At 40.6% G+C, this 23,802-nt stretch overlaps 2 protein-coding genes across 18 annotated transcripts in view; one reads left to right on the top strand and one right to left on the bottom strand.

The window, feature by feature from the left end:
* The window catches only part of TMEM126A (transmembrane protein 126A), a 187,755-nt gene that overhangs the window by 26,870 nt on the left and 137,083 nt on the right, over positions 1 to 23,802 (top strand). The window lies entirely within an intron of this gene.
* The window catches only part of DLG2 (discs large MAGUK scaffold protein 2), a 1,002,605-nt gene that overhangs the window by 849,333 nt on the left and 129,470 nt on the right, over positions 1 to 23,802 (bottom strand). For 16 of the 17 annotated variants that reach the window (XM_061343348.1, XM_061343335.1, XM_061343334.1 and 13 more), the window contains one exon: positions 7,501 to 7,596. In XM_061343348.1, the coding sequence (XP_061199332.1) occupies positions 7,501 to 7,596 (96 nt within the window). Of the gene's footprint in view, positions 1 to 359; positions 459 to 7,500; positions 7,597 to 23,802 lie in introns of those variants that run through there. The other variant, XM_061343354.1, reaches the window with a different exon arrangement.

Genomic DNA, 23,802 nt, shown 5'->3' with positions numbered 1-23,802 from the left:
AAAGTGTAATAGAAAATAATGGGGGGGGGGGGAGGAAAGGGAATTGCACATTTACACATGCACGCAGGTCTGTGAAGCACAACAGGGATAAATTATAGTTTACCATCCACGGGAAAAACGCTCCTCATTACATCCATTATTCAAGGCTACAGAGGGGCACCTTTCCCCCCCACCCCTACTTATGGAAAATACATTCAAGTTTTAATTTGAAAGAGCAGCCTGAACAACAGAGCTGAAAAACTCCTTGTCTCCCAAACTTTTCTCTGCGTCTTTGACAGATCCACACACTTAATCGATTTATCTCATGTTCTGTATGCTTTGCTCAGAGTTTTACAGACTGTTTAGCCCCAAAGCCCTACCTTTCTTGCAGTGATGCTGGTGCAGAGCTTGCCTTTCAGGTGTCTTACATGAATCATTCTGAGTTAGAAAGCCCGCTGTCAGCTCTTAAAGTCTTCCCTCTCACAAATAGAGGAAGAGAGAAAGAAGAAAGAGGGAGGGAGAGAGAAAGAGACACAGAAGGGGAGAGATATGTAAAATGAAAGCTCTGGCCAAAGAGAGAGGAAAATCAATGCTCCTATTCACTGGAAAAAAAAAATACAGCCAACTGGGCTGTTGACAGCAACAAGAGGAAATGTCTAGACACCCATACATTACAATTCACCTTTTCAACACACTGGACAGCACAATTCCCGCTGGGTGCTTTGCTGAGGATCTCTCATTCTCACTCAGAGCTAAAATATGTGTTCAATAAAATGAGCCTTTCCAAGAAAATAAAAGGATATTTAAGAGTCTTCTCCTTTCCATAAATTACTTGGGTTATAACCCTAATAATCTTGTGACTGCTAAAGCACCAAGAGGCTCAGTAAATGACACACATTATTTTGCCAAAATGAGGTCACTGCTACCAAAGTTACAAAATCCATAGTGAATCAGATATGTGGTCAGAGAGCAACCAACCCTCCCCCAACTATTAAAGTCCTGGTGGATATAACATCTTAAAGAGAAAGTCTCTAGAGCACTTACAACTGTGTCTAAAACTTTAGCTCACTCTAAGCAACCACATGTACACAAAACAAACTTGATTTGTGCTTACCGGCTGCACTGGAACCTGCAAGTTTTCTCCCTACTGAGGTTTAGTCCAGTAGCCAAACAGTCAGACAAGTTTATTAAACTGTAGATTATAGGAAACAGAGGACTTTCAAACCTCCTTGAAGCAAGAACCAATTAACCATTTCCTTAAGAACAAATTAACCCATTTAGTTGGTCTATCCTAAGTCGTGCTTGTGCTGTAAGCATGACAGGGTAAAAGGGAACGCAGTCAACTCTAAATTCAGGAGATATTTCAACACTTAGATGTAAAGCATCCAAGAGTTCGCTTTCTTCCAATGGGTAGATTCAAGCTGATCTAGTAAGGTGTGAAGTATTTCCATACATATAATTACCTAATGACTTGGCTGTAAAATTTCATATCATTCTGGCATATGGAGATATCTTTTGAAATTGGTCTCCAAGTGCATGATCTGTAAATGCTTCTACTTGCAAGTAACTACTGCTGTGAGCTGGTCCCAGTGCATCCATGATCCGATTTACCATTTATATGAAAAACAGATAATATGAACCCTCTGAGGCTGTTTATACGAGCAACATGACTCATGTGTGTGTCTCGGAAAATCACGCTCAATCAGTGCACCTAAAAGCTTTCTCCTGCACTCCTGCAGCTTTAAAATATCACTTCCTTCCATAAAATGCAACAATGAGTATTTAACAGGGCAGGATTTGCATGTGTGCTACCCAAGCTTAGTTGAGTGCCATGGCCCCCAAAACGCCTGCTTTTTAGAATCATAGAATAGTTAGGGTTGGAAAGGACCTTAAGATCATCAAATTCCAACCCCCCTGCCATGGGCAGGGACACCTCGCTCTAAACCATATTACCCAAGGCCTCGTCAAACCTGGCCCTGAACACTGCCAGAGATGAAGCATTCACAACCTCCCTGGACAACCTGTTCCGGTGCCTCACCACCCTAACAGGAAAGAATTTACACTCAGAATTTCCTGTGGCCCCAGGAAGACACTCATGTTTTGGGGGATACAAACACCACCTTCATCGTTCTGTAAGCTCACTTTGGTTGCCAAGGCTCATGGTCATAGCTTCTCACGCACATCTATCAATGACTTGACAACGTCAGGACTGCAGTATGACTGCAGATGACTGTCAATGGGTCTTCAGTGTTTCTCCCAAAGATATAGTTCCTTATTTTCATTAACTACCCACACCATAAGGCTGAGCTGCCTCGTTTTCTTCTTCCAACTAGATACTTTTTCTGTTCATTTTTTCTCCACAAGTGTAAGATTTTCAAATCCTTGGCACTGCTTTACCCTTCATTAACAACATCTCCTTCTGCTCTAATTTCTGCAGGTCATATTGCCGCTTAATTCTATTTTTTCCTCTGCTCTACCAGCCTTCATGTTATCTGTACATATGATCATGGGGGTGCCAGTCGATGAGAAAATGAACATGAACCAGCTTCAGTGTGTGCTTGCAGCCCAGAAAGCCAACCATATCCTGGGCTGCATCAAAAGGAGTGTGACCAGCAGGTCGAAGGAGGTGATCCTGCCACTTTATTCTGCTCTTGTGAGACCTCACCTGGAGTATTGTGTGCAGTTCTGGTGTCCTCAACATAAAAAGGACATGGATCTGTTGGAACAAGTCTGGAGGAGGCCACAAGAATGATCAGGGGAATGGAGCACCTCCCATATGAAGATAGGCTGAGAAAGTTGGGGCTGTTCAGCTTGGAGAAGAGAAGGCTGCGTGGGGACTCCATAGCAGCCTTCCAGTATATGAAGGGGGCATATAGGGATGCTGGGGAGGGACTCTTCATTAGGGACTGTAGTGATAGGACAAGGGGTAATGGGTTCAAACTTAAACAGGGGAAGTTTAGATTGGATATAAGGAGGAAATTCTTTCCTGTTAGTGTGGTGAGGCACTGGAATAGGTTGCCTAGGGAGGTTGTGAATGCTCCATCCCTGGCAGTGTTCAAGGCCGGGTTAGATGAGGCTTTGGGTGACATGGTTTAGTGTGAGGTGTCCCTGCCCATGGCAGGGGGGTTGGAACTTAAGGTCCTTTCCAACCCTAACTGTTCTATGATTCTATGATTAGAAAGACTTGACCCAAAAACCAAACAAATTGAGAAGCAGGCATCTGGGGTGAAAAGAGATGGTTTATGGTTGCTCATAGTTGATTTAGATGGTCAAAAATAATCTCTGTGATGAGCTCTGACTGTAGGATAGCTTTAATACAGGAAGAATAACAACTATTTTCCACTGTGATACTTAGTGACTTTGCAGACCACCATGTGAAAGCCACTTACCCAGGTGGCTGCTTCCTTCTCTAATTTTACCAAGGTGTCTATTTTTAAGTCATACAGAAACAAAAAATATGAGATAAGTGGGTGAAATGTGATAGTCTGTATAATGCAGTAGATTAGACTGGACAATTTAATGCTCGTTTCTGGCATTAAAATCTTCACTGGTACTTCCACTTGGATAGCCAAAGTTTAATTGGTTAATTGGGCAGTTATATTTAAAACCAGAGCCTGTAACATCTAGCTTTACAATATTTGTGAAAGGAAGCTTCTGTAAAACCTAAAACCAACAGAAAGCATTCTCTGGGGTTTTCTTTTCACCTTTTATGACACACCTTTTTAAACATTTCTTAAATTCTTTCAAAACATAAATATTATACAGCAAAAACTGCAAAGAGAAATTGATTCTTTAAAAGAAAGCAAAACTGGCTTCAGAATTATCTCTTCTTCAAACAGTAGAAATGAAGAAAAACAAGTGTACTGGGTCTCCAAGTTTTGGAGCAGACACTAAGAAAGAAGACATCTACCAGACTGCTAACAGAGCTTTAGCAGTGTCAGCATCTTGCAAAATCTAGCCAGTGACTATTTAGGGCTTTATGCACCTACACAGAGAACGTATAAACACATACATCCTCTTTCAAACGTGAGAAAGATTTATTTACTCTTAATGTAAATAGATGTGTACTATGGATTCTTACTGATGGAATTAAATTACCAGTCTTTCACATGGAGTTATATTCTCTTTCTTTTCAGGCCCTATATTACACCACATTACTTCTCTTCCAAGAGGGCAGCTGATGTAGTCATTCACTTCAATCTTTATGGTCAGAGCTCATTTACACTTCTTGAGCTCAGTTCCAGCCACATCAGTGTGCATCATAACTGGTTAGTTAGTAGGTTAACACTGGGATAGAAGTTATCTGTGTAACTATATACTTGAAGGGAAAAATCTCCTGAGACAGCCTCTCTATTGTTTGTGCTACTCCTAATCTTGCAGATCCTGAATATGTAGTTAGGAGCTATATTAGAGATGAAATGTCAGAATAAATCCTGTTTCAGCCAGAAAGAGTGGTTAATACAAATTTTGGGAGGCATGAAGCTCTATATACCTTAGTCACTAAGAATTTTAATGCAGTTCCCGGGTAGAACCAGAAGCCTGTGAGTGCTGGCATTAATTTAAAGATCAACAAATTAACAATTCTGCCCCTCTTGACTGCAGCAGCCCTGACAGCAGCAGGACTGCAACTGGCCTCAGGCCCACGAGAGTCTCAGGCTGAAGCTGTCACAGGAATCATTCCCCCTTCTCCTGTGAGAGAAGGCAAATTTCATTGCTATTTAGCACAATCAATGTTAGAATCCTGACCAATTCCTCCAGCTGGTAACTTTCCCAACAAAAAGAAAAAGGCGATTTTCTTTCTGTAAGGAAGTACAGACCTCACCACTCTGAGCTCTGCAGATAGATGGCAAACTGTATGTGGAGAACTGCAGGCTGGACAGGGCGTCCACATCACAAGGACTCTGCACCCAAGTGTCCATGGTAGTCCCAAGCTCAACAGCCATAGAAAAAGGGGTTTTTTTCTGCTTCACAGCTGTGAAGGGGATCCCCTCTCTTCCTGCCTCAATTACATGCCCAGCTTACCACCCCGTAATTCAGTATGTGGGAGCTTGCACCACTTTAGCCCCAGTGCTTGGCTAAAAGTTTTGGTGTTTTAATAGACAAACTGCACTTTGCTGATCCTGTTTGCAACCTCACTGTAATACCTAGCCTTTGGCTGCTGCATCCAGTGGTTTCTAAAGTCATTTGCCTCCAAGCATGCAGTGGGACAGCAGGATGGTTGCCTCACTTCCTCTCCAGGAGTCAGTGTAACCAATGGAACACAGAAGTGACAATGGAAAGGACCTGAGAAGGTCTTCATTCCAATCTCCTCCTCAAAGTAGGTTCAGCAGTGAGGTGTGATCAGGTTATTCAGGCTATTATCCAGTCTTGACTTGAAAATATCCAAAGGTGGAGACAGTGCAACCTCTCTAGTAGTCTCATTCCCACAAACTCATAAGCCTAGGGGCCTATGAGAGAACAGTGAAGCAATCTGGGCACAGAGTATGGCTTGTAGGGTTGTAGGAGATGCACATTCATAATCACAGGGTGTGGAGCAAAGGATGGGGAAAGGCTGAGCCATTTCACAGCTCTGAAGGGCCTTGGATAAGCTAGCCTTTTGAAAGCTCTGCAGCCTTCATCAACCTAAAACTAATGCCTAATGTCTTATTATTAAAGCCATAATTGTTTTCTCTTGCTTCCCACAAATCCCTTATTCAGCATGAAACAGAAGCACTTCAGTTACAAATGCTCCACTGGCTTTATGTGGGCTGGGATGCTCTGTGATAAAAACGCATGGTACTCAAGGGCAATATGCCTTAAAGTGGCTCTTAGCTATCAAGATCCACGGTGAATGAAGAGTTCATTTAAATTCTTGAGCATTCTGCCTGGGGAAGTAAATCTAACAACCAATTGATCATCAGGAACTGAAAAGCTCTGGTGCATATGTTTAAACATGTAGTCAGTCCTAAATAGCTATGTGTCACTGTCATAGAAGTGTGCCACTGACACTCAAGCACAGTCACTTGAAAAAGAAATCAGACAAAATTGCTCTTTCGGATAAACTGACACACTAAACCACAACTTCCAGAAAATGAAAACAAAACATCCGCTATCTGCTCTCCCCTGGTACTGGGAACTGAAGAAAACACCACTCACAGCCCTGAATGTCTTAAGAGTTTGACAATGGAATTGCCAATTTTTGGAGTTTACTCTCATGTACACTTTGTGCTGGAGCATGAAAATGCAGTACATAGAATTGCTGATGGAGAAGCATTGAGTCCAGGAGGTCGTCTAAGTAGGGAAGATGGTACATGTCCAATTGGTCATTCATACTGGAAATCCTTTTGTGAAACTGGGAAGAGATTCACTTCATGCCATGATCTCTACAACATCCTCATGGACACAATGTATGTAGGGTATATATCAAGTTTTTGGTAATTCCTTGCTTTGAGGAAATAATTTCTTTCAGAAATATAGAGACAGATTTCAATGAGTATACACACTCCTGTATTTCAACTCTCAAGTAGTGCCACTGTCCTTTATGTCATGAAAGTTTTTCTTGTCAGCTGGGAACACGGCAACACAAGAAACTCAACAAGTCATGCTAGACAATTAGTTCATTCCATGTCAACAAGCTAATGAACAGAGAAGTCAACCTAGAAATGTAAACAAAGCCCACAGAAAAGCCTTAGACGAGAGGAATTATCTGAACATTTCCACTGTTAGAAACGACTTTCACCGAAGTCTACAAGGTATCGCATAAGCAAGCCAATTCGGTTAATGTCTGCTTTCTTTTCATCATGTTTCCAGCTTGCTAACTTTCAAAGAAAGCTTAATAATTTGCTTTCACTTACAAAAGAAAAAATACACAATGACTTCAAGGCTGGAAGCCTACATAATTGTATCTAAGCCCAGGAGAATTGTTCCAGCCAAGTTGTGAACCTATGAAAATAATGGAGATGTTATAATGAAACACTTATAACTCAATCATTGCATGCAGCAAGGCTGTTACAAAGAGAAGTGTAACATACCTCCTTGCCGCAGCCATGAACTCATATTGCTTCGTTTATTATTCAGCATACTTTTATGGTAGGTATCATTAGACTGCCCATACAAAAATCATCACTTCACTGATATTTGTATTCTTCCATACTGACTCCAGACCAAAAATGAACTACAACACACACTGAGAGACTGCAAACACCTTGAATAAAACTTACTAACTGTGCAACACCTTGGACTTCAAAAATACACTGTAATGAAAACACCTTGAAACAGCAATCATGTAGAACCACCACTGATATTAACATCTTCACATAAAAATAAAAAGTAAATCCTGACTAGGACAGCATAAAATGCACAGGGCTAGTAACAATAAATTGCAGCCATAAGTCTTATTTGATAAGGTAACGTACATGCAGTCATTAGGCACCAAATAAATGACTGCAGGAGCTCAAGTTCAATACATTCTACATATTTCACCTCCAACAAAACTTGACTAAATAAAGATTTAATTTTACATCACAAAAGAATGGACCATACCTTTGTCTTCATGTCTACCACGTAACTTTCGGCAGTCCGGTTCTTCTTTTCATGTTCACATTGGCCAGATCCTTCTGATCCATTGGAAGCTGCAGACTATGGAAGAAGGGAAAAGTTCAAATAAAGTAACTGAGATGTACATTACAATTCCATTATACTTGAATCTAAAGATTAGCATGTACATACAAAATGGTTGCCTGGATACTGATAAATATCAGGTGGTTCTTACACAAGATTTTCACCTCAATGTTTTGTCATGCAGAATTTTCTGGGGTTAACCAAATTGCCACTCTCATGGAAATCTGTGGAAGTCTTAATAGGCTAAATCCACAAGATGGTGCTTATCATAATCTCTAGGTGACTTCAGAAGGCACTCAAGGTGCTCTGTGGCTCTCGGCATCAAAACGTAGAGATAAGGAAGGAAATCAGTGCCCTGTCAAATAGGCCCTCATATGGAACAGCTGCAGGAATATCACCTTACAGCACAGAGTTACCTGTTTTTTTTCCTCATTTCTAATTCATTACATTCTCCTAAGTGACATATTTCTGAAAAGTTTCATGCTTGTGTAGTAGTCATATTTGCAAATCTTACAAATTCAGATGCTTGTTATCTTTCCTTTCTTTATGCATATTTACATGTTCTATTGCTGACAGAAAACCCTCATTAAAAAAACCATTGCATTTTCTCAACTAATACCTTTAATAGAAGATAAAGTAAAAGGCAATTTTTTTTTTTTTCAGTTTTCCTGAAGGAAATCTAATACATCATTGTAGACTTTGCATTAAGACAATAAATATTATAAGCGGCATTGCTGTTTACAATGCTCTGCAAAAATATGTTTAAAGAGTTACCCCTTTGAATGAAACATGATGATTGCCACTAGCTCAGATCTCAGAAAATTTCTGGGCACTTTGCAAGAGCATGAACAGGAAAGCAGGGTGAATTCAAACAGAGTACAGTGTCTTGTATCTGTGGGTGCAGAGCATCACAGACACCAGCAGTAATTTAGACCCATCCTTTCTTAGCCTGTGCACTGGGAGAGCAGTCAGTTTTAACACAACAGGCAAGAAATTGTTAGCATTTTAAAGAGACCAACCATTGCCAACACGACTTAGCAAACAACAAGCCAGTGCCACAGAAAGAGCCAAATCACATCCACATGTGCAAATGTTTTCTCCTCTGATACTAGATTGTTTGTTTAGGGCTCCATCCAGCAAAAGACTGAACACTGGCCCCAGTCCAGGCACCTAATTAGACACGTGCTTTTAACTTCACTGGAACCAATGGCACGAGTCGTGTGCTCCAGCAAAGACTGTGTTTAAACATTGGATCGGGACCAGCAGCTCAGCACTGCATGGGGCTGAGCATACAGAAGTCCATGCATGTACTCTCTAAAGTTTTAACATGTAACATGCTCACAGTCACAGAGAGCTAAACATAATTTTGTCTGGTTTCTTGTCACCAAAGGGTTCTGTATATCCTCCATTTGTAATCTGGAAGGGTGGAAGAAGGCAACCAGGCTACAGTTATACAGGACAGCAAGGAACTGAACCCAGGTCTTGCATCTTGCCTCAGAGCCTACAGAAAATCCAAGCAACTCCCTAAGCATTTCTTTCAGAAACAGAAAAATCGTTTTTCAAGATGCTAAAAAGCATGCATTAAAGTTTTCATCTTTGCTTTCTTTGAATACACAGGTTTTCATCGTTATTATTTATATGCAACAATATAAACTATGCAAATCAACATATTTATTTGCTCTAATCAAGACCAAACCCTGCCTGACCCTAAAGGAGCCAGGCTTCTGCAACTTCTCAAAAGGGGTTTGACAATTTTTGAGAGAAATTACATACTGTATAGAAGCATTTATCAAATGAGTGCAGCTGCAAAATTGGATAAGAAACCTCAGTTTGTTTATATTTTGCATATTTTTCCCCTCAAATTTTTCACCATTAGCTGATTCCAACCTTTTGAAGGAACATAAAACAGCATTAAAAGATGCTATGAAATGTTTCAATTGTTTTCCTTAGGGAAATGGGTCACAGATTAATTCTGAAGAGCAGCAAATCAAGGACATTAGAAGGGTACAAACAGCTCAGGTAGGAGTAATGTTAATAAACCTGGAACATCTCTGTTTCAACGTATTAATGTTCAATAAGCATTAGCAGAATACTATATGGTTCTCAAACTTAAAGCATATGTTCAGCAATCCGTCTGAAAACCAAGAGTTATTTAACTTTGTGTTATGAAATAAACAGGACTCTATAATGAAAGAGGTAAAAAGAAAACTTGCTGTGTGTTGTGATAGATTTATTCAAAACTAACATTCTTGGATCCGAGTGTTTTCTTATTCTTGATTCCATACAATCCTCCCTTCAGAGGCTAAGCAAAAGCTTATATTGTCTGAGTTATTTTCTTTATCTAAAAGCTGCCTGCTTGTACAAAAGAAACATTTTAGCAACACCTCATTAGTCCTGAACTGTACGGGTCACCATGAGAAGCAGAACTGGCAACCCCAGGGTGACACAGTATGAATGCAGTGGAGAATGTGCACGAAGCTCATACATCCTTGTAAATGGTTGTGGGAATAAAGAATTGAAGCTTGAATTAAAACTCCTGACAAAAATGTAGACTTTTCATCAGACTCCTATATCCAGGACGCTGGTAGTTGGAACAATTCTATCTTCCTATTCACAAAAGAAAACATTTTCTTATCGAATCATAGAATAGTTAGGGGTGGAAAGGGCCTTAAGATCCTCTAGTTCCAACCCTCCTGCCATGGGCAGGGACACCTCATGCTAAACCATGCCACCCAATGCTCTTCCAATTGACCACAGAAAGAGAAGACATGTTATGAGCAAACGTGGAAAAGCAGATTAAAACTTCATTTGATAACTTTGCTCACTTGGGTCGTAACAATGATAACCGTATATCACACCAAAAGCAATCTTTGATTTTGTGTATAATTAATACCAATCTATTTATAATTAACAAAGACTATTTAGACCATAATGTCTTCAGGGGAATGTCTCTCTCATTGTGCAAAGTTAAGCATTATTTAAATATTTATTATTGTTGTTCAGCCTGGCGAGAAGGCTCCAGTGAGACCTCAGAGCAGCTTCCAGGGCCAACAAGAAAGCTGGAGAGGGCCTTTTAACAAGGGCATGAAGGGACAGGACAAGGTATAATGGCTTTAAACTAACAGAGGGGTGATTCAGACTAGATGTTGGGAAGAAGTTCTCCCCTGTGAGGGTGCTGAGGTGCTGGAACAGGTTGATCAGAGAAGCTGTGGATGCCCCATCCCTGGCAGTGTTCAAGGTCGAGTTTGGTGGGGCTTGGAGCACCCTGGTCTAGTGGAAGATGTCCCTGCCCGTACAGGTTGGAACTGGATGAGCTTTGAGGTCCCTTTAACCCAAACCATTCTGTGATTCTATGAGTCTATGAATAAAACAGTAATCACAGTAGCTACCTTGTTAATTTTATCCGATTTTAACTGTGCTCAGGAAAGTTTTTATGTGCTTATAACAAACCTTTCGAGTAGCTTACTGGGACATGCACAATTGTCACAGTCAACCACCCACAAAATTCTTGCTGATTATCTTTCCAAAGTGCACAGTTACGAACTGTGAAAGACTTGTCACTGGTTCCACTTTCAGCATGCAGCATGTTCCAGTTCATATCTGAGCCAGCAACCAGCCAGAAGGAGCATCTGCCCTTGCAGGCAATTATGGCATATGGGGTTTCCAAGAGTACCTACAGGAGGTCTTCCTATGGCAGCCAAACCCTGTAACACTGGATGAATTCTCCCATGTATTGCACAGCTCCAGATTTTATAGCTAATGTATCAATAGGAGGTATTTGTAACAACCCACAATGGTTACCACACGTTTACTTCTCAGAGTGAGGCTCAACATTTGGAATATAAAAAATGTTTAAAAACCAAGGAATATTAATGCAAACATTATTCTGCTCTTCCATGCTCTTGGATGTGGCTGCCAGGATTTCCAATTTATTTGCATATACATATATGAGATTATCTGGGGCACCTATACTCTGTGGTTAGAAAACGCTGATCAGCATTGCAAAGTGACCAGGAGTGCCAGTGGGAGCATGGGGAAATGCAGCCCATGAGCAACTTCCTTAGTATTCAGAGAATTAACACACCTTCTCCTAAAACCATCAGCAGAGGAATGCTCTCCTGGGTTCTTTGAGAGAGAAATTCAAACCAGAAGATGATCTGAGACAGAGCCTTGGGGGACACGGTTTAGTGTGAGGTGTCCCTGCCCACTGCAGGGGGGTTGGAACTGGCTGATCTTAAGGTCCTTTCCAACCCTAACTATTCTATGATTCTATGAGACCTCTTTCAGTGTTTTGTATCACGAATCGGTAGCTCTGCTCCAGTCTCATGAAAGCCTGTAGATAAATGCCAGCTTGCCCCAAAATGATTTACATTAAGAGAGGAAAGGTGTTAAAAACCAGTAATCAAAAAGCTTTTGGATGCCAGTATCTGCCAGGAAATCTATCATGTCGGTAACCAAATGCTCCCAGGAACATATAGTGCTGAGAGATGGTGCTTTTATTTAATCAACCTCTTTAAAAGTAAGCATTAAAAAAAAAAATTATTAGAACATTTAAAAATCTACAGGGAGAAAGTAAAATGCAATATAAAATATGCTGGGATTATCCATTTTACAGGACATTGATGCAAATTAATTAAATTAGCAGCTGTGCTGGAGCAGCAAGCAACCTGAGCTGAACTGAGATGCGCAGCAGGATACAGCTACTAGGAAGAACACAGCACACCTCAATGTCAAGATACAGCCAATGCTGCTCTCCCTCTGCTCAAGCCATGTGTGAACTAAAACTGGACTCAAGTCAAGTTCATCCTTTACAAGGAGCCAGCAACAGCAAGAACACCTTTCTGTGTCTGTGATCCACCCACCAAGGGATGCACCTTTCTGCTTTACCTAGGCAGAGTTGACAGCTCTCCTGAAGGTATTGCAAGCATTTCAGCTTCAGTTCCTGCTGCTGACAATCTTGGATCAGAAAGAAAATAAAAGTTGGGCAGTCTGTGAGAGACAAAGCATCACTGGGGACTCAAAGAGTTTTTCCTGCAATGCCATGCAGAGAAATAGTCCTAGAAACCATAAGTTGCACCTTCCTTTTTCTGTACCCTGCTAGTCCTATTTCTATGCCTCTTATAATCCTTATTACAGGCAGAAGTGTCATTCAGCATTTCTTTTGGCAGGATAGCACTCTCACCGTTATCACAGATGACTGAAAGCTCAGACAATCCCAGACTATGCTAGAAACTAAAATCAGAAATATAATCCCACGGAAGCCAGGCAGCATTTCATTTACCTCAGCTGGGCCTAAATTTCAGTTCAGAAATAACATAGCAGTTGTCCACAAAATCCTTCAAAAAAGAAGATGCCTAATTAAGTGTTTCTGAAACCCTTTAGAAAAAGCCTTGCTCAGTATCCCCAGCTGAATGATTTAGTTGTCAGAAAGGATTTTGTTTCTATTTCCACGTCAGGGTTTCTGCTTCACTGTTTGAAGATGTCAAGGTTTGCTCCACATCACATTGCATTAGCTCAGTCTTTGCAGCTGTCTCAAATCAGGGGGATGTTGAACATTGCTACGAGGTCTCATGGCTAAGCCCTGAGTCACCACAGTCCCTTCTGCACCAGTCTCCCCAGTATGACCAGTAAATTTGAATAGACAAAAGAAAAACATGTATTTGGGCAGAGATTCTACTGTACAAATCGCACCCCAAGTGTCTGAGTTTTTCAGTTACTGTCTTAGGAAGTGAGCATAAATATCACAATAATATTTATTCCACCCTGGGATTTTTATGATTCTACTTTAGCTTATATGAATTCAACCTTTCAGAAGATTTTATGACAGACTTAAAGCATTTTAGAGCTCAGGAACAATAATGTGGCTGTGGGCTTGTGTTTCAGAAAGGTCAGGATCTGATTTAATGCCACCCCAACCTCCTGAAAGCAAGTCTTGCTCTCTGTGTTTCTGGATGTCAAAATAACAGTAGTGAACTTTGCATTTGCTCATCCCAAATGCAGATTTTACCACTCATCCCAAAGCCGTCATCCAAGCTACTGGCCACTCAGTCACTGTGGCTGGGCTAACACAAAGCTTATACCCAAACCTGATCTCCCTGTTTATCATAGGTCGGAAAGGACCTTCAGATCAACTAGTTCCAACTCCACTGCATGGGCAGGAGCACCACACACAATACCACATAATCATCGAGTTTCACTGTGACTCTGGTCTGGGGCAAGATAACTGACTTTCCAGGCAGGAAAGAGATGCTAGCTCGTACTTCAGCTTTTGTCCTCCTGGACAGAGAGGTCAGATGAAGCTGGCTGGAACCAGTTGGCTCCCAAGAAGACACACCCAGGAGCTTCATCTTGCTGATCCAGGCTCCATCTCCTGTATCACTCATGCGGAGATTTGTTTTCAAGCTGGGCTACAAACCAAGGCACTCACGTGTCTCCTTTTCCAGGAAGCAGTCACTAAAGTTGCACAGTGATGGACTCTGCCAACTAAGATTGCTCATGCAGCAACGAAGGACCATGGCACTGTGCAGTGACCACAGTCCTTGCAAACACAAGCCTTATGAAGGCTGTTTCTCAGGCATGGTCTCTCCCCTGTGGAGACCTGGCGCACTAAATACTGGTGGTTAGAAGGATTTGCTGGCCTGATGAATGTGGCAAAGTGGAAAAACTTGGCAAAAAGCACTGCATAGATGAACCCTCCTGCAATGAGGAAGAAATAAATGATCCACAGTTGAGCTGCACGAGAATGAGACTCAAAAGCATGAGACTGGAGAGGCAGGTCATCGTTTTACCCACTTGCTGTAGCTCCATGCCAGGCAGCTATCCACATAAGAAATGGAGACTATTAACTTATGTATGGCTGAGTTCTTACCCTTATAGACTATTTTCCAAAACGTTCTTGGCAACAGTGTCACCAAATGCCATAGGGCAAATTCAGATGCCTCTGATCATGAGAATTAATGAGATGAAAACTTGGAACAAAAAAATGCATTTCCCTCAGCTCAGTGGGATTCAGTCAGATCTTGACACTCATTCTTCCCATTCCTTGCCCTTCAGCCATGAGCCTGCACTTTCCTGGACATAAAGAAGATGAAATACGAAGAGTAATTTTGGATATTAAAGGTCTATTTCTTTCAAATAAAGCAGAAGATATTACTGGATTCTCCTGAAGGCTGGAGGAAAAGCACTAGAAAAATTAAAAGGCTGAACATAATTAATGAATGCTCATTTAGAATTGGCTATCATACAGCATCTTGAAAGCTAAATTTACATCTGAAGAGGGCAGGCTCTATGCAGAAACAGGCTCTGGGAGGAGATCTATGTCAAGAAGTGGGGAAAGACGGGGAGATGTGGTTTCAGGGAGGTCCCTTCAATACCGTGGCAGGGGGTTTGGAACTGGATGATCTTAAGGTCCTTTCCAACCCTAACTATTCTACGATTCTTTGAAGCACTGACATCTGCCAAAAGCCCCTCCAAGCAGGGAGGTCAGCTGCAGTAAGAATAACATGTTAAAGCTCATGGTTTCATTCCAGTTGTGCCCATTTGCACACATTTTATTCATTAGCTTCAGTGGAGTCCATCCACCTTTAAGCCTGTATTAGTGAAATCACAACCTTGCCCTGAAAATACAAGCAGACCACAGCTGGAAGCAAATGCAAACACTTGCAAACACAAAACAGGAAGCCATTAATTGTAAGAGAAAACATGACTAATGATTTTAAATTAAATAATATTTGCATGATATCTTGATTATCAAGGATAATGATTATTTTACTTACATAGGAGTTCTGGATATATAAATTCCAACCTACATAGTGTTGCCATAACAACTTGATACACTTATTCTCTTGTGTCATTTTTTATTGCATCAGTGCAGCTTTTTTTTAACAACCAAAAAAAAAACACCAAAACCCCAACTGCTTTGGTTGCTACAATAACACAATATTTTTTAATTCTTCTTTTCATATTTAATTCTTCTTGAAACCAATATACTTTCCCTCCAAAGATACTTACAGCACAGTGTGGGACTCTCGGGACTAATTCCAGGGCTCAGTGCAGGGTTTGCCAGAAATCCCAAAGATATGTACAGCCCTTTAGGTCAAACTGCTACTTCAGTGGTCCCCCCTTAGGACACTTAGCCATATGGCTCAAGGTCAAGATCTCAACATGAGACACGCATGGTAAAAGCCCCCAGTTGGTGCATTTTTCCCCTGAAAACCAGAACTAAATTAAATTAGCACTAGGCTCTTCAGAAGGGTTTGTAGCTGTAGTAGATTTAAGGCAGCAGTGGCAGCAAACATAGCTGCAGATATGCAAAGTAAATCACTGCAGTGCTCTCCAAGCCAGGATATTATTACAAAGCAGTTTCCATTTTTCCTACACACTGGTGTTGCACATAGACTTTGCTTTTATCAGGAACACAACTGAATCCTAAACTGCTGGGGTATCCAAGGAGCTGGCTTAAATCATTTTGCAAATCAAGACAATCCAATGGCATCATGATGGGAGGAACAAAAGGGATGAAGGTGGCCTTTCTCCTCCCTGCTCCAGCCAGCTGTGCAGTTCACCAGAGCCTGCTGTTGCCTGTTCACCTTTCCCAGCTCTGCACCCCGCAAATGGACCCATTTCAATTAAATTGCAATTAACTGACTGCTGATGCTGCAGTTCTATCTGGTTCCCTGTTACAATAATGAGAGACTGTATTAATTAATAACAATTACAGTAAGGTGTAAATGAGGAACTCCTTGGTAACCATTGTTCCATACAGCTGGCATGAGGTGACCTCAAATTAGAGGTAATAAGGGATTTATGAATGTAAGGTTAGCATTTTTGACGGAAAATAACTAGTGCAATGGTTCCTATGGACTGCCGTGGCCTTTGGGGCAGCTCTTCATTTACTGCTAACTCTAACAGCCTGTACTTCTGTCAGGAGAGCTATAATGATTGCTTTCAGAGGACTGTATCCCTCTTAGTTCTCAGGAGAATAGGAGTGTGCATTTGTGTTCCCACACACAGCTTAAGACAGCCTCTAGCACTATATTTTAATTATGACAATCCTTGTTTCTCATTGTTTCTGATCATACTATTCCTCATTATAAATATGATATGTTAGAATAAGAAAAAAGCATATATACAATAGAATTATAACAATTCTAAGTAGTAGAAACACCCAAAAGTGCTAGGGCATGATAACCTTGTAGGAAATACATTTAAATTAGAAATCACTCAGTGTGATTGAATTCTAATTTGTCTCATGATGTACTGCATGTCCGTAGCAAACCCTAGAATAGAATCCAGTGTCTTGTCTCTGCCAATGGCCCACACAGTCTCTTCCTATTTACACACACCTCCAGAGAAATTACAGCGGAGGAAACTACCCACATTTCACTTGAGATGAAATTTTATGCCTGTTCTTGCCAGAAATGGTGAATTTAAGTCAGTCTACTCAATAGCAGTAATAAAACCAATCCCATTTTGAGAACAGGACTGATATATCATAAAGTGACACTTCGGAAGACAAAAGGTGGTTTACACTAATGCAAGGATATAAAGCCTGTATTAAAGACAAGAAAGGAGGAGTGGAAAAAAAAAAACAAACCACAAAAATCAAAACCCTGGAGAATATTGTAATGACTTTGACTCTCAAGATAGTTTTGCTTCAAGCATCCTAAACCTTGGTATAGAAGAATATCTATTTCAGCCAGAGCCATAGGGAGGGGAAGCAAGCAGTGGCTGTCATTACAGGGGCAAGATGCCTTGCTAAGTCATGGCTGCTGAGCTACACAATCATATATACTCATGCTGACATCCAAAAATACTGCAGCTAAACAAAACCTTTGGCAAAACACAGTGCCATCTCTCTTCATTCAGTTTCCCTCCTACAGAGAGTTACAAAATGCTTTGCACTGATATATATGAGAGGAAAATGACTTAAAAGGCAAGGAATGACTTGGGTCATTAAACTGGAGAATATGTCATCATGCTCCCTAAATGTTGATAAACAGACAACGATGGGAAGTCAAAGGGGAAACATTCCCTAAATATTTTACAGAAGGTTGGGGCTCCACGGATCTGCCAATTTCCTTTGTGATAACTGTCACGAGCTAAATGATGGATCAGAATCTGCCACTGCCTAATGGAGAGATGGCAGAAACCTGTGTTTTCATATGAGGGCTCCAAGGCTATTAACACTAGCCACTGGCCAAAGTTATTTAAAATTATGGACCATACAGGGGTTTCAGTTTCTGTGAGCTTGTGGCTATAGAAGCACAGAAGTGTAGGGGCAGCTCTAACTGCATTAAACAAGCATCATTGTCAACTGCATCCTGCAAGAAGGAGCAAACGTCTCATGTACCAAACAATGCCAAGGGTAGGAGGGAGGAAGTCTCCTAGTCCATATAATGCTCCTTCCATGCATAATACCTTATCCATCGATATAGTCCCTACAGGGACATGGAAGCCTCCAGACGTGCAGCTGGCGCTGATAGTTCTTTAGCAGAGAAACCCAAGTGAGCTTGCAATAGCTCACTGACACTGAGGTTCAGGTGACACTATCAGAAGGGGACCCTGGATGAGGCAATAAATCCAGTCTCATGAAAACTGTCTTTGACTCTGCAACACTTCACACTAAAGTTGTCTGCAACTGTGTTTGTATTCAGAAGCCTCATAAAAGCACTGATGTTTGTTAATGTCAACATGTGCTTGTTATTCTTTATATTTAGCTGTCCTGGTTTCAGCTGGGATAGAGTTAATTTTCTTCCTAGTACCTGGTACAGTGCTGTGCTTTGGATTTAGGATAAAAATAGTGTTGATAACACAGTGATGGTTTAGTTGTTGCTAAGCAGTGTTTACACTAAGACCAGGACTTCTGCTCCTCACACCATCCTACCAGCAAGTAGGCTGGGTGTGCACAAGGAGATGGGGGGGGAACATAGCCAGGACAGCTGAACCCAACTGGTCAAAGGGATCTCTCATACTATTTGATGTCACCTCAGCATATAAACTGGGGGAAAGCTGGCCAGGGGCTGCTGCGCAGGAGCTGGCTGAGCATCAGTCAGTGCGTGGTGAAGAACTACATTGTGCATTACTTGGTTTGTATATTCTAATTCTTTTATCGTTATTATTTTCCCCTTCCACTTCTGTACTATTAAAATATCTTTACTTCAACCCACAAGTTTTACTTTTAGATTCCCTAATTCCCTCCCCTATCCCACTGAGGGGAGGAGGGAGCAAGTGGCTGTGTGGTGTTTAGCTGCCTGCTGGGTTAAACCACAACAGCAGCACACTTTTTACAACCTATTGCATTACTAACTACTACCAGGTCAACAATACATTTCACTACCTTATAAACAAGGCTGAAATGAAGCAAAATCTTCATCTTGACACTTTTTTGTACAATACTTAATAAAAATGGGTTCACAAAAAGTGCCCCTAAAAAGTGATGGCTGGTTCTCATATTGCACATTCAAAAGGTACTGGTAAAAAATGCAGTTTCTACTATTAAGACAAATATCTGCAATCGATGATGTTCAAGTTTGGAAACATCACAGTGTCTATTTTCTTAGCTATGGATCACTAGGAATCTTCCTCCATATACCCGTGACCAACAACATGATCACAATTCACAAACACAACCCAAGCCTTTGTTGTCTTTTGACTGGGCTGCAACAAAACACTGTGAATCTAGGCACAAGTCTCATGGATTTGTTCACTATAAACAGTCCCCTCTGCTCAGCATTGAACAAGGACATCAGATCAGTCCCCCCTTCTCTGTGGTGGCTCTCCATAGAGCTGAGTACCAACACAGGGAGATTTCTGGTCCTCATCCAAGGGTCAGACTTGTGATAATTATCACAAGTTTCAACTGAAGAGCAATATATGACAATTCTAATCCTCAAAAGTAACAGAAGCGTCCACTGTGACTGCAAAGATGTGCATGTAAAACCTGTTCCCTAAGTGGGACAAAACCGAAGAAGCCAATTAAGAAATAAAGTGACACTGAATTAAGAAACAGCATTAAGAAATACATCCATAACTGCAGATGGACTGTTTCAGGCAACAATACAGTCAGCATTCTGAATACTGAAAGCTCTAGTTACAGGCTTACTGCTGACCTAGCAAAGATGCTGTTGGGTACCCTGGGAGCATTTACTGTCAAAAAAAGAACTCTGATTGCATAAGTGGAGGCATGCATCTGTCATGAACCTTCCTACTCCTTAGGCTGCTTTGTTACCTCTGGTTTTCTACAAGCTACCACAACACCAAAAAATGTGTGAGCGAAGACACCAGTCTGATGCAATGTATGACCCGAAATCTCTCAGCAGATCCTTTCAGTCCTTCTCCAATGTAGTTAAATTCCAAAGCAAACATCAAACTTGTTTTTACTGGTTCATTAAACCAATAACCAGTTAAAAGTTACCACTGTTGACTCCACCAGGGTTTCAAAAGCCATCTTCTGAGAAAACGCACAACAGACCCACTACATCTTTTACTCCTCGCTTATTTTTGTTCTAGTTTTTAAAGCAGCCGTTTGCCTTGCCTCTTCTTAGAAAGAGACACCTTCACTACCTGAAAGTGCTGAGCAAAAGCCCCAAATACACAGGGACAGGGCACAGCATTTTTGAACACCAGGTATGCTCCCCTACACTTCTGCAAAGAACTTGGGGGATCAGGGAGACCTTCATCACTTTGATTTGTCCTTTGAGTGAAGAAAGTTTATGCAGCTGCAGCAGTGAACTGAACACCACTATTGGGGTTATAACTATGTGGTAACAAGGCTGACCTCCTGACACAAAAGCAAAGCAGTCGTACATATCATCCAAGCAGCAGCTGGAATAGTGCTGAGATCATTCACAGCCTTTAGTGGGTTCAACCATTCGTTCCCATCTGCATTGTGCAAGTCTATGCAGGCTGATGAAAGTGAAGTTCAGCTAACCTGACATTTTTTAAACATGAGATTTGAAGATGTATTTAAAATTCAGTTTCAGAACTCATCTATAAAACTAGTTTTCTGGGTTTGGGGCAGAATAAGCACTTCATAGAAACATGAGGCTGCAGATAGTCAGCCACTGATTATAACTCTTTTGTGCTACTACATGGTGGTCCCGCTCCATCAAACTGTCCATTTTGGTTCAAGACAACTGAATTTGGAGAAACACGATCAAATAGTGGGACAACATTGATCAACAGAAGGAGAATGTTGTACGAGGAATAATTCCTATGGCTGCAGTAACCTCTCTTTTGGGACAAAAGACAATTTTAAAGATGAAATGAGATAGTCTCACAGCTCTTCCTGCAGAGCTCCTGCATGCTGAAGGTGGCAATACCAGGAAAGTTCCTCAACTGAGTATGTCATGAAGATCTGAGAAAGCAGATGTGGAGCTCAATCACTAAAGTACAAGAACAGACATGCAGACAAGAGACAGGCCCTAAAAGTAAGACAAATAGGTATGTGTTGAGACTGTGGAACGGTGGAAGTTAACAAAGGAAAGCAAGGTCAGAGAAGTACAACCAGAAACTAATTTCTATGCACGGACATTTGGATGGGTAAATGGGTCAATACTAGAGAATTAAAAAGAAACATGTTCCTAAAGGCTTTTTTCAAAAAGGAAGAAAATGGCTAAGGGTGAAATTCACTCCTTCACAGTACACAAAGGTCTAGACAAATGTGTTATTCATGATCTAAATGTTATAATGGCAGTAAATTGCCTCATCTCTAAACCAGGGGCAGTTTTCATTATAACCTGTTACAGATTAAAGTGGAACAGGTGATAGTTAAGCACAGTCAAATGTGCAAAATGTACAAGCTGAAAACACAGTTCTGTCAGTTTAGTCATGTTACTTGTAACCGTATTATATATAAAAAACATGGAAATAAATGATATTTTGAAGGTGACAGTTTCCCCTTAATTTCCCAGGTTGCTACATTTGGGATTGTATTTACTATTTGTTAAAACCTTCAAATACCTGTCCCAGTTTATATGTATTTATCTTACTGAACAAAGATACATGCATCTAAGGAATCACTCCCAGGGTGATCTTTATATGGTCCAGAAGTCTTTGGGTGATATCTTTCTTTATTCTTGGGAACTATTTAAGAATCATTTTGATAAAGAAGTATTGGTAGACAGCAGAAATATATAATGGGCTCCTAAACCTCTCTATGGAGACCTTTGGCACATGAGGGCAATGAATTCTCTTGCTCAGCTGCTCATATTTGTGACTGATCAGTGTTAATAAACATGTAAGTGAAAGAAAAAGCTCCACGTATTTTCAGAATGAAGCTTAACTAGAGAACATTCATCCTTGAATATCAATTTTGCAGATCACTTACAGTATCATAAGGGCAAAGAACTATAAAAGTTGATGTATTTGCTTTTGCAGGTGGTTAAAACATGACTTCTCAGAATCTTATTAAAAGCAATGAATTACATCCCATACTCTTAGGAGGAATTGTTAGCTTGTGGTAGAAGCCTGTTGGGACATTCTGATATTTTTCTGTAGATATTTTTTTCAGATTATTCTGGCGTGCCTTTGTTAAAACATGACAAGGTTTAGAAAAATTATTTCAGAAAAAAACTATGTGAAAATTGTAAGATGTTTTTGTTAAGTGATATTTTCCTGGTATCCTTAACTACAAGCTCTATCATTTTTGACCTTGACTGGGATTTACACAGTCTGACTTCAATGCTTATCACAATAGAGACACATTGCTTAATTAAAAGTTTGGCTAATTGTGTATGCTGGTTAATATTCAAGCATATTTCCATTGCAGAAAATTATGGTTTCTGGTCCCTAGCAGCTGTCCTGGCCTTCTCTCCATCCTTTGCAGATGTAATAACAAATCGCAGGTCAGAAAACCCCCTAGAGATTATTTGATAAGCATATTATATAAATGTGCAGAATAAATAAATAAATATACACAAACTTGCTGTGGTGGATGTGACTCAGTGTTGCCGATTTGGTTTACTTTGTTTAATGCAGAGATCCCAGTTCTCTTCCCCCTCCCACCAATGTCAGTAGAAAACCATTATTAACTCAATAAACAATTACCAAACAAAATCAAATCTCCCTGTCAGAAGGGACCTATCAGACCAGTGGTTTCTCTAACCTCTTGAGCAAGGCACACCAATACAGTGGTGATTTTAAAATAAAAGTGAATGGCAACAAAGGTAAGGGTTTTTTATGTGAGCATGTCTAACTCTGAGCAAACACAAGACAATGGCAAAATCGGAACGATGGCTGGTTCCAAGACTTGCCCAGTGGGACAGAAATGTTCTGTTTAGAGAGTGGCACAACACAAATAGTTCCCTACTCTCAGCATCACAACTTAAGCAGAAAACTCTCCTGTAGGGATTTATGATGTGAAGGCCAGAATTCTGCACTCTGGAGCACTTCTGTCCAAAGGATGACACTGTTCTGCATCCATGCAACTTGGTTTAGAATGGAAACATTGGCCTGACCACACTAAAACACACTCAGAAGCAACTCTACAGTGACATTTAGCAGACGCGCTGGCACTCAAGCTATTGACAAGCTACAGAATAAATAACAAATTTATAAATAGACACCCAGCATGGATACCCAGTATGGGTAAGACATTTAGCTGCAGCTAGTTATAAATAAGCTTTTTAATAACACAGTGATTTTGCAGTTACCCATTTCTAAACATTAGTCAAACCATTCAAGAAGGCAAGTGTATAAAATAATCTCTGCAAGAATAACATACCCTATTGAAGCATAGAAAATCAAATTGCAGAGTTATTGTATATTTAAAAAACACATGAAGCTAAGCTTCAGCATCATCATTAAAACAATTATCTAGTTATGGTTGCTACACATCCTTTGGTGCAAAAGGAACACAACTAAAGAAACACAAACCAAGATGTCACTTATACTCTACCCCTTAAAAAGACTGCTGCCTTCTTGAGAACTTAATGCCAAACAGAATTATGTGGGAACTGGCTCTGGTACAAAATCAACCCACAGACGAAAACTTCATTTGATCAGATAAATGTATACTGTAGGAACTAAATTGAGTGAAAAAACAGACAACATAAAACTGAATGTTTTGAACCTTTCTAATTAAACATTATGGTTGATCATACCTAATGACTATTGCATATTAAGTATAATCACTTAAACAGAATCAGATTTGGCTCCTGGGAGTAAACCAAGCCATACCAATTAAGCTGTACCCAGTTACAAACAAAAATCCAGGGAAGAGTC

The sequence above is a fragment of the Neopsephotus bourkii genome, unplaced genomic scaffold, assembly GCF_033783945.1.
Source record: "Neopsephotus bourkii isolate Nb327-2 ecotype Australia unplaced genomic scaffold, CSIRO-AGI_Nbou_v1 NB_1825, whole genome shotgun sequence".
NCBI classification, from domain to species: Eukaryota; Metazoa; Chordata; class Aves; order Psittaciformes; family Psittacidae; genus Neopsephotus; species Neopsephotus bourkii.
The sequence above is the reverse complement of the archived record's forward strand: the minus strand, read 5'-3'. Positions and strand labels throughout refer to the sequence as shown.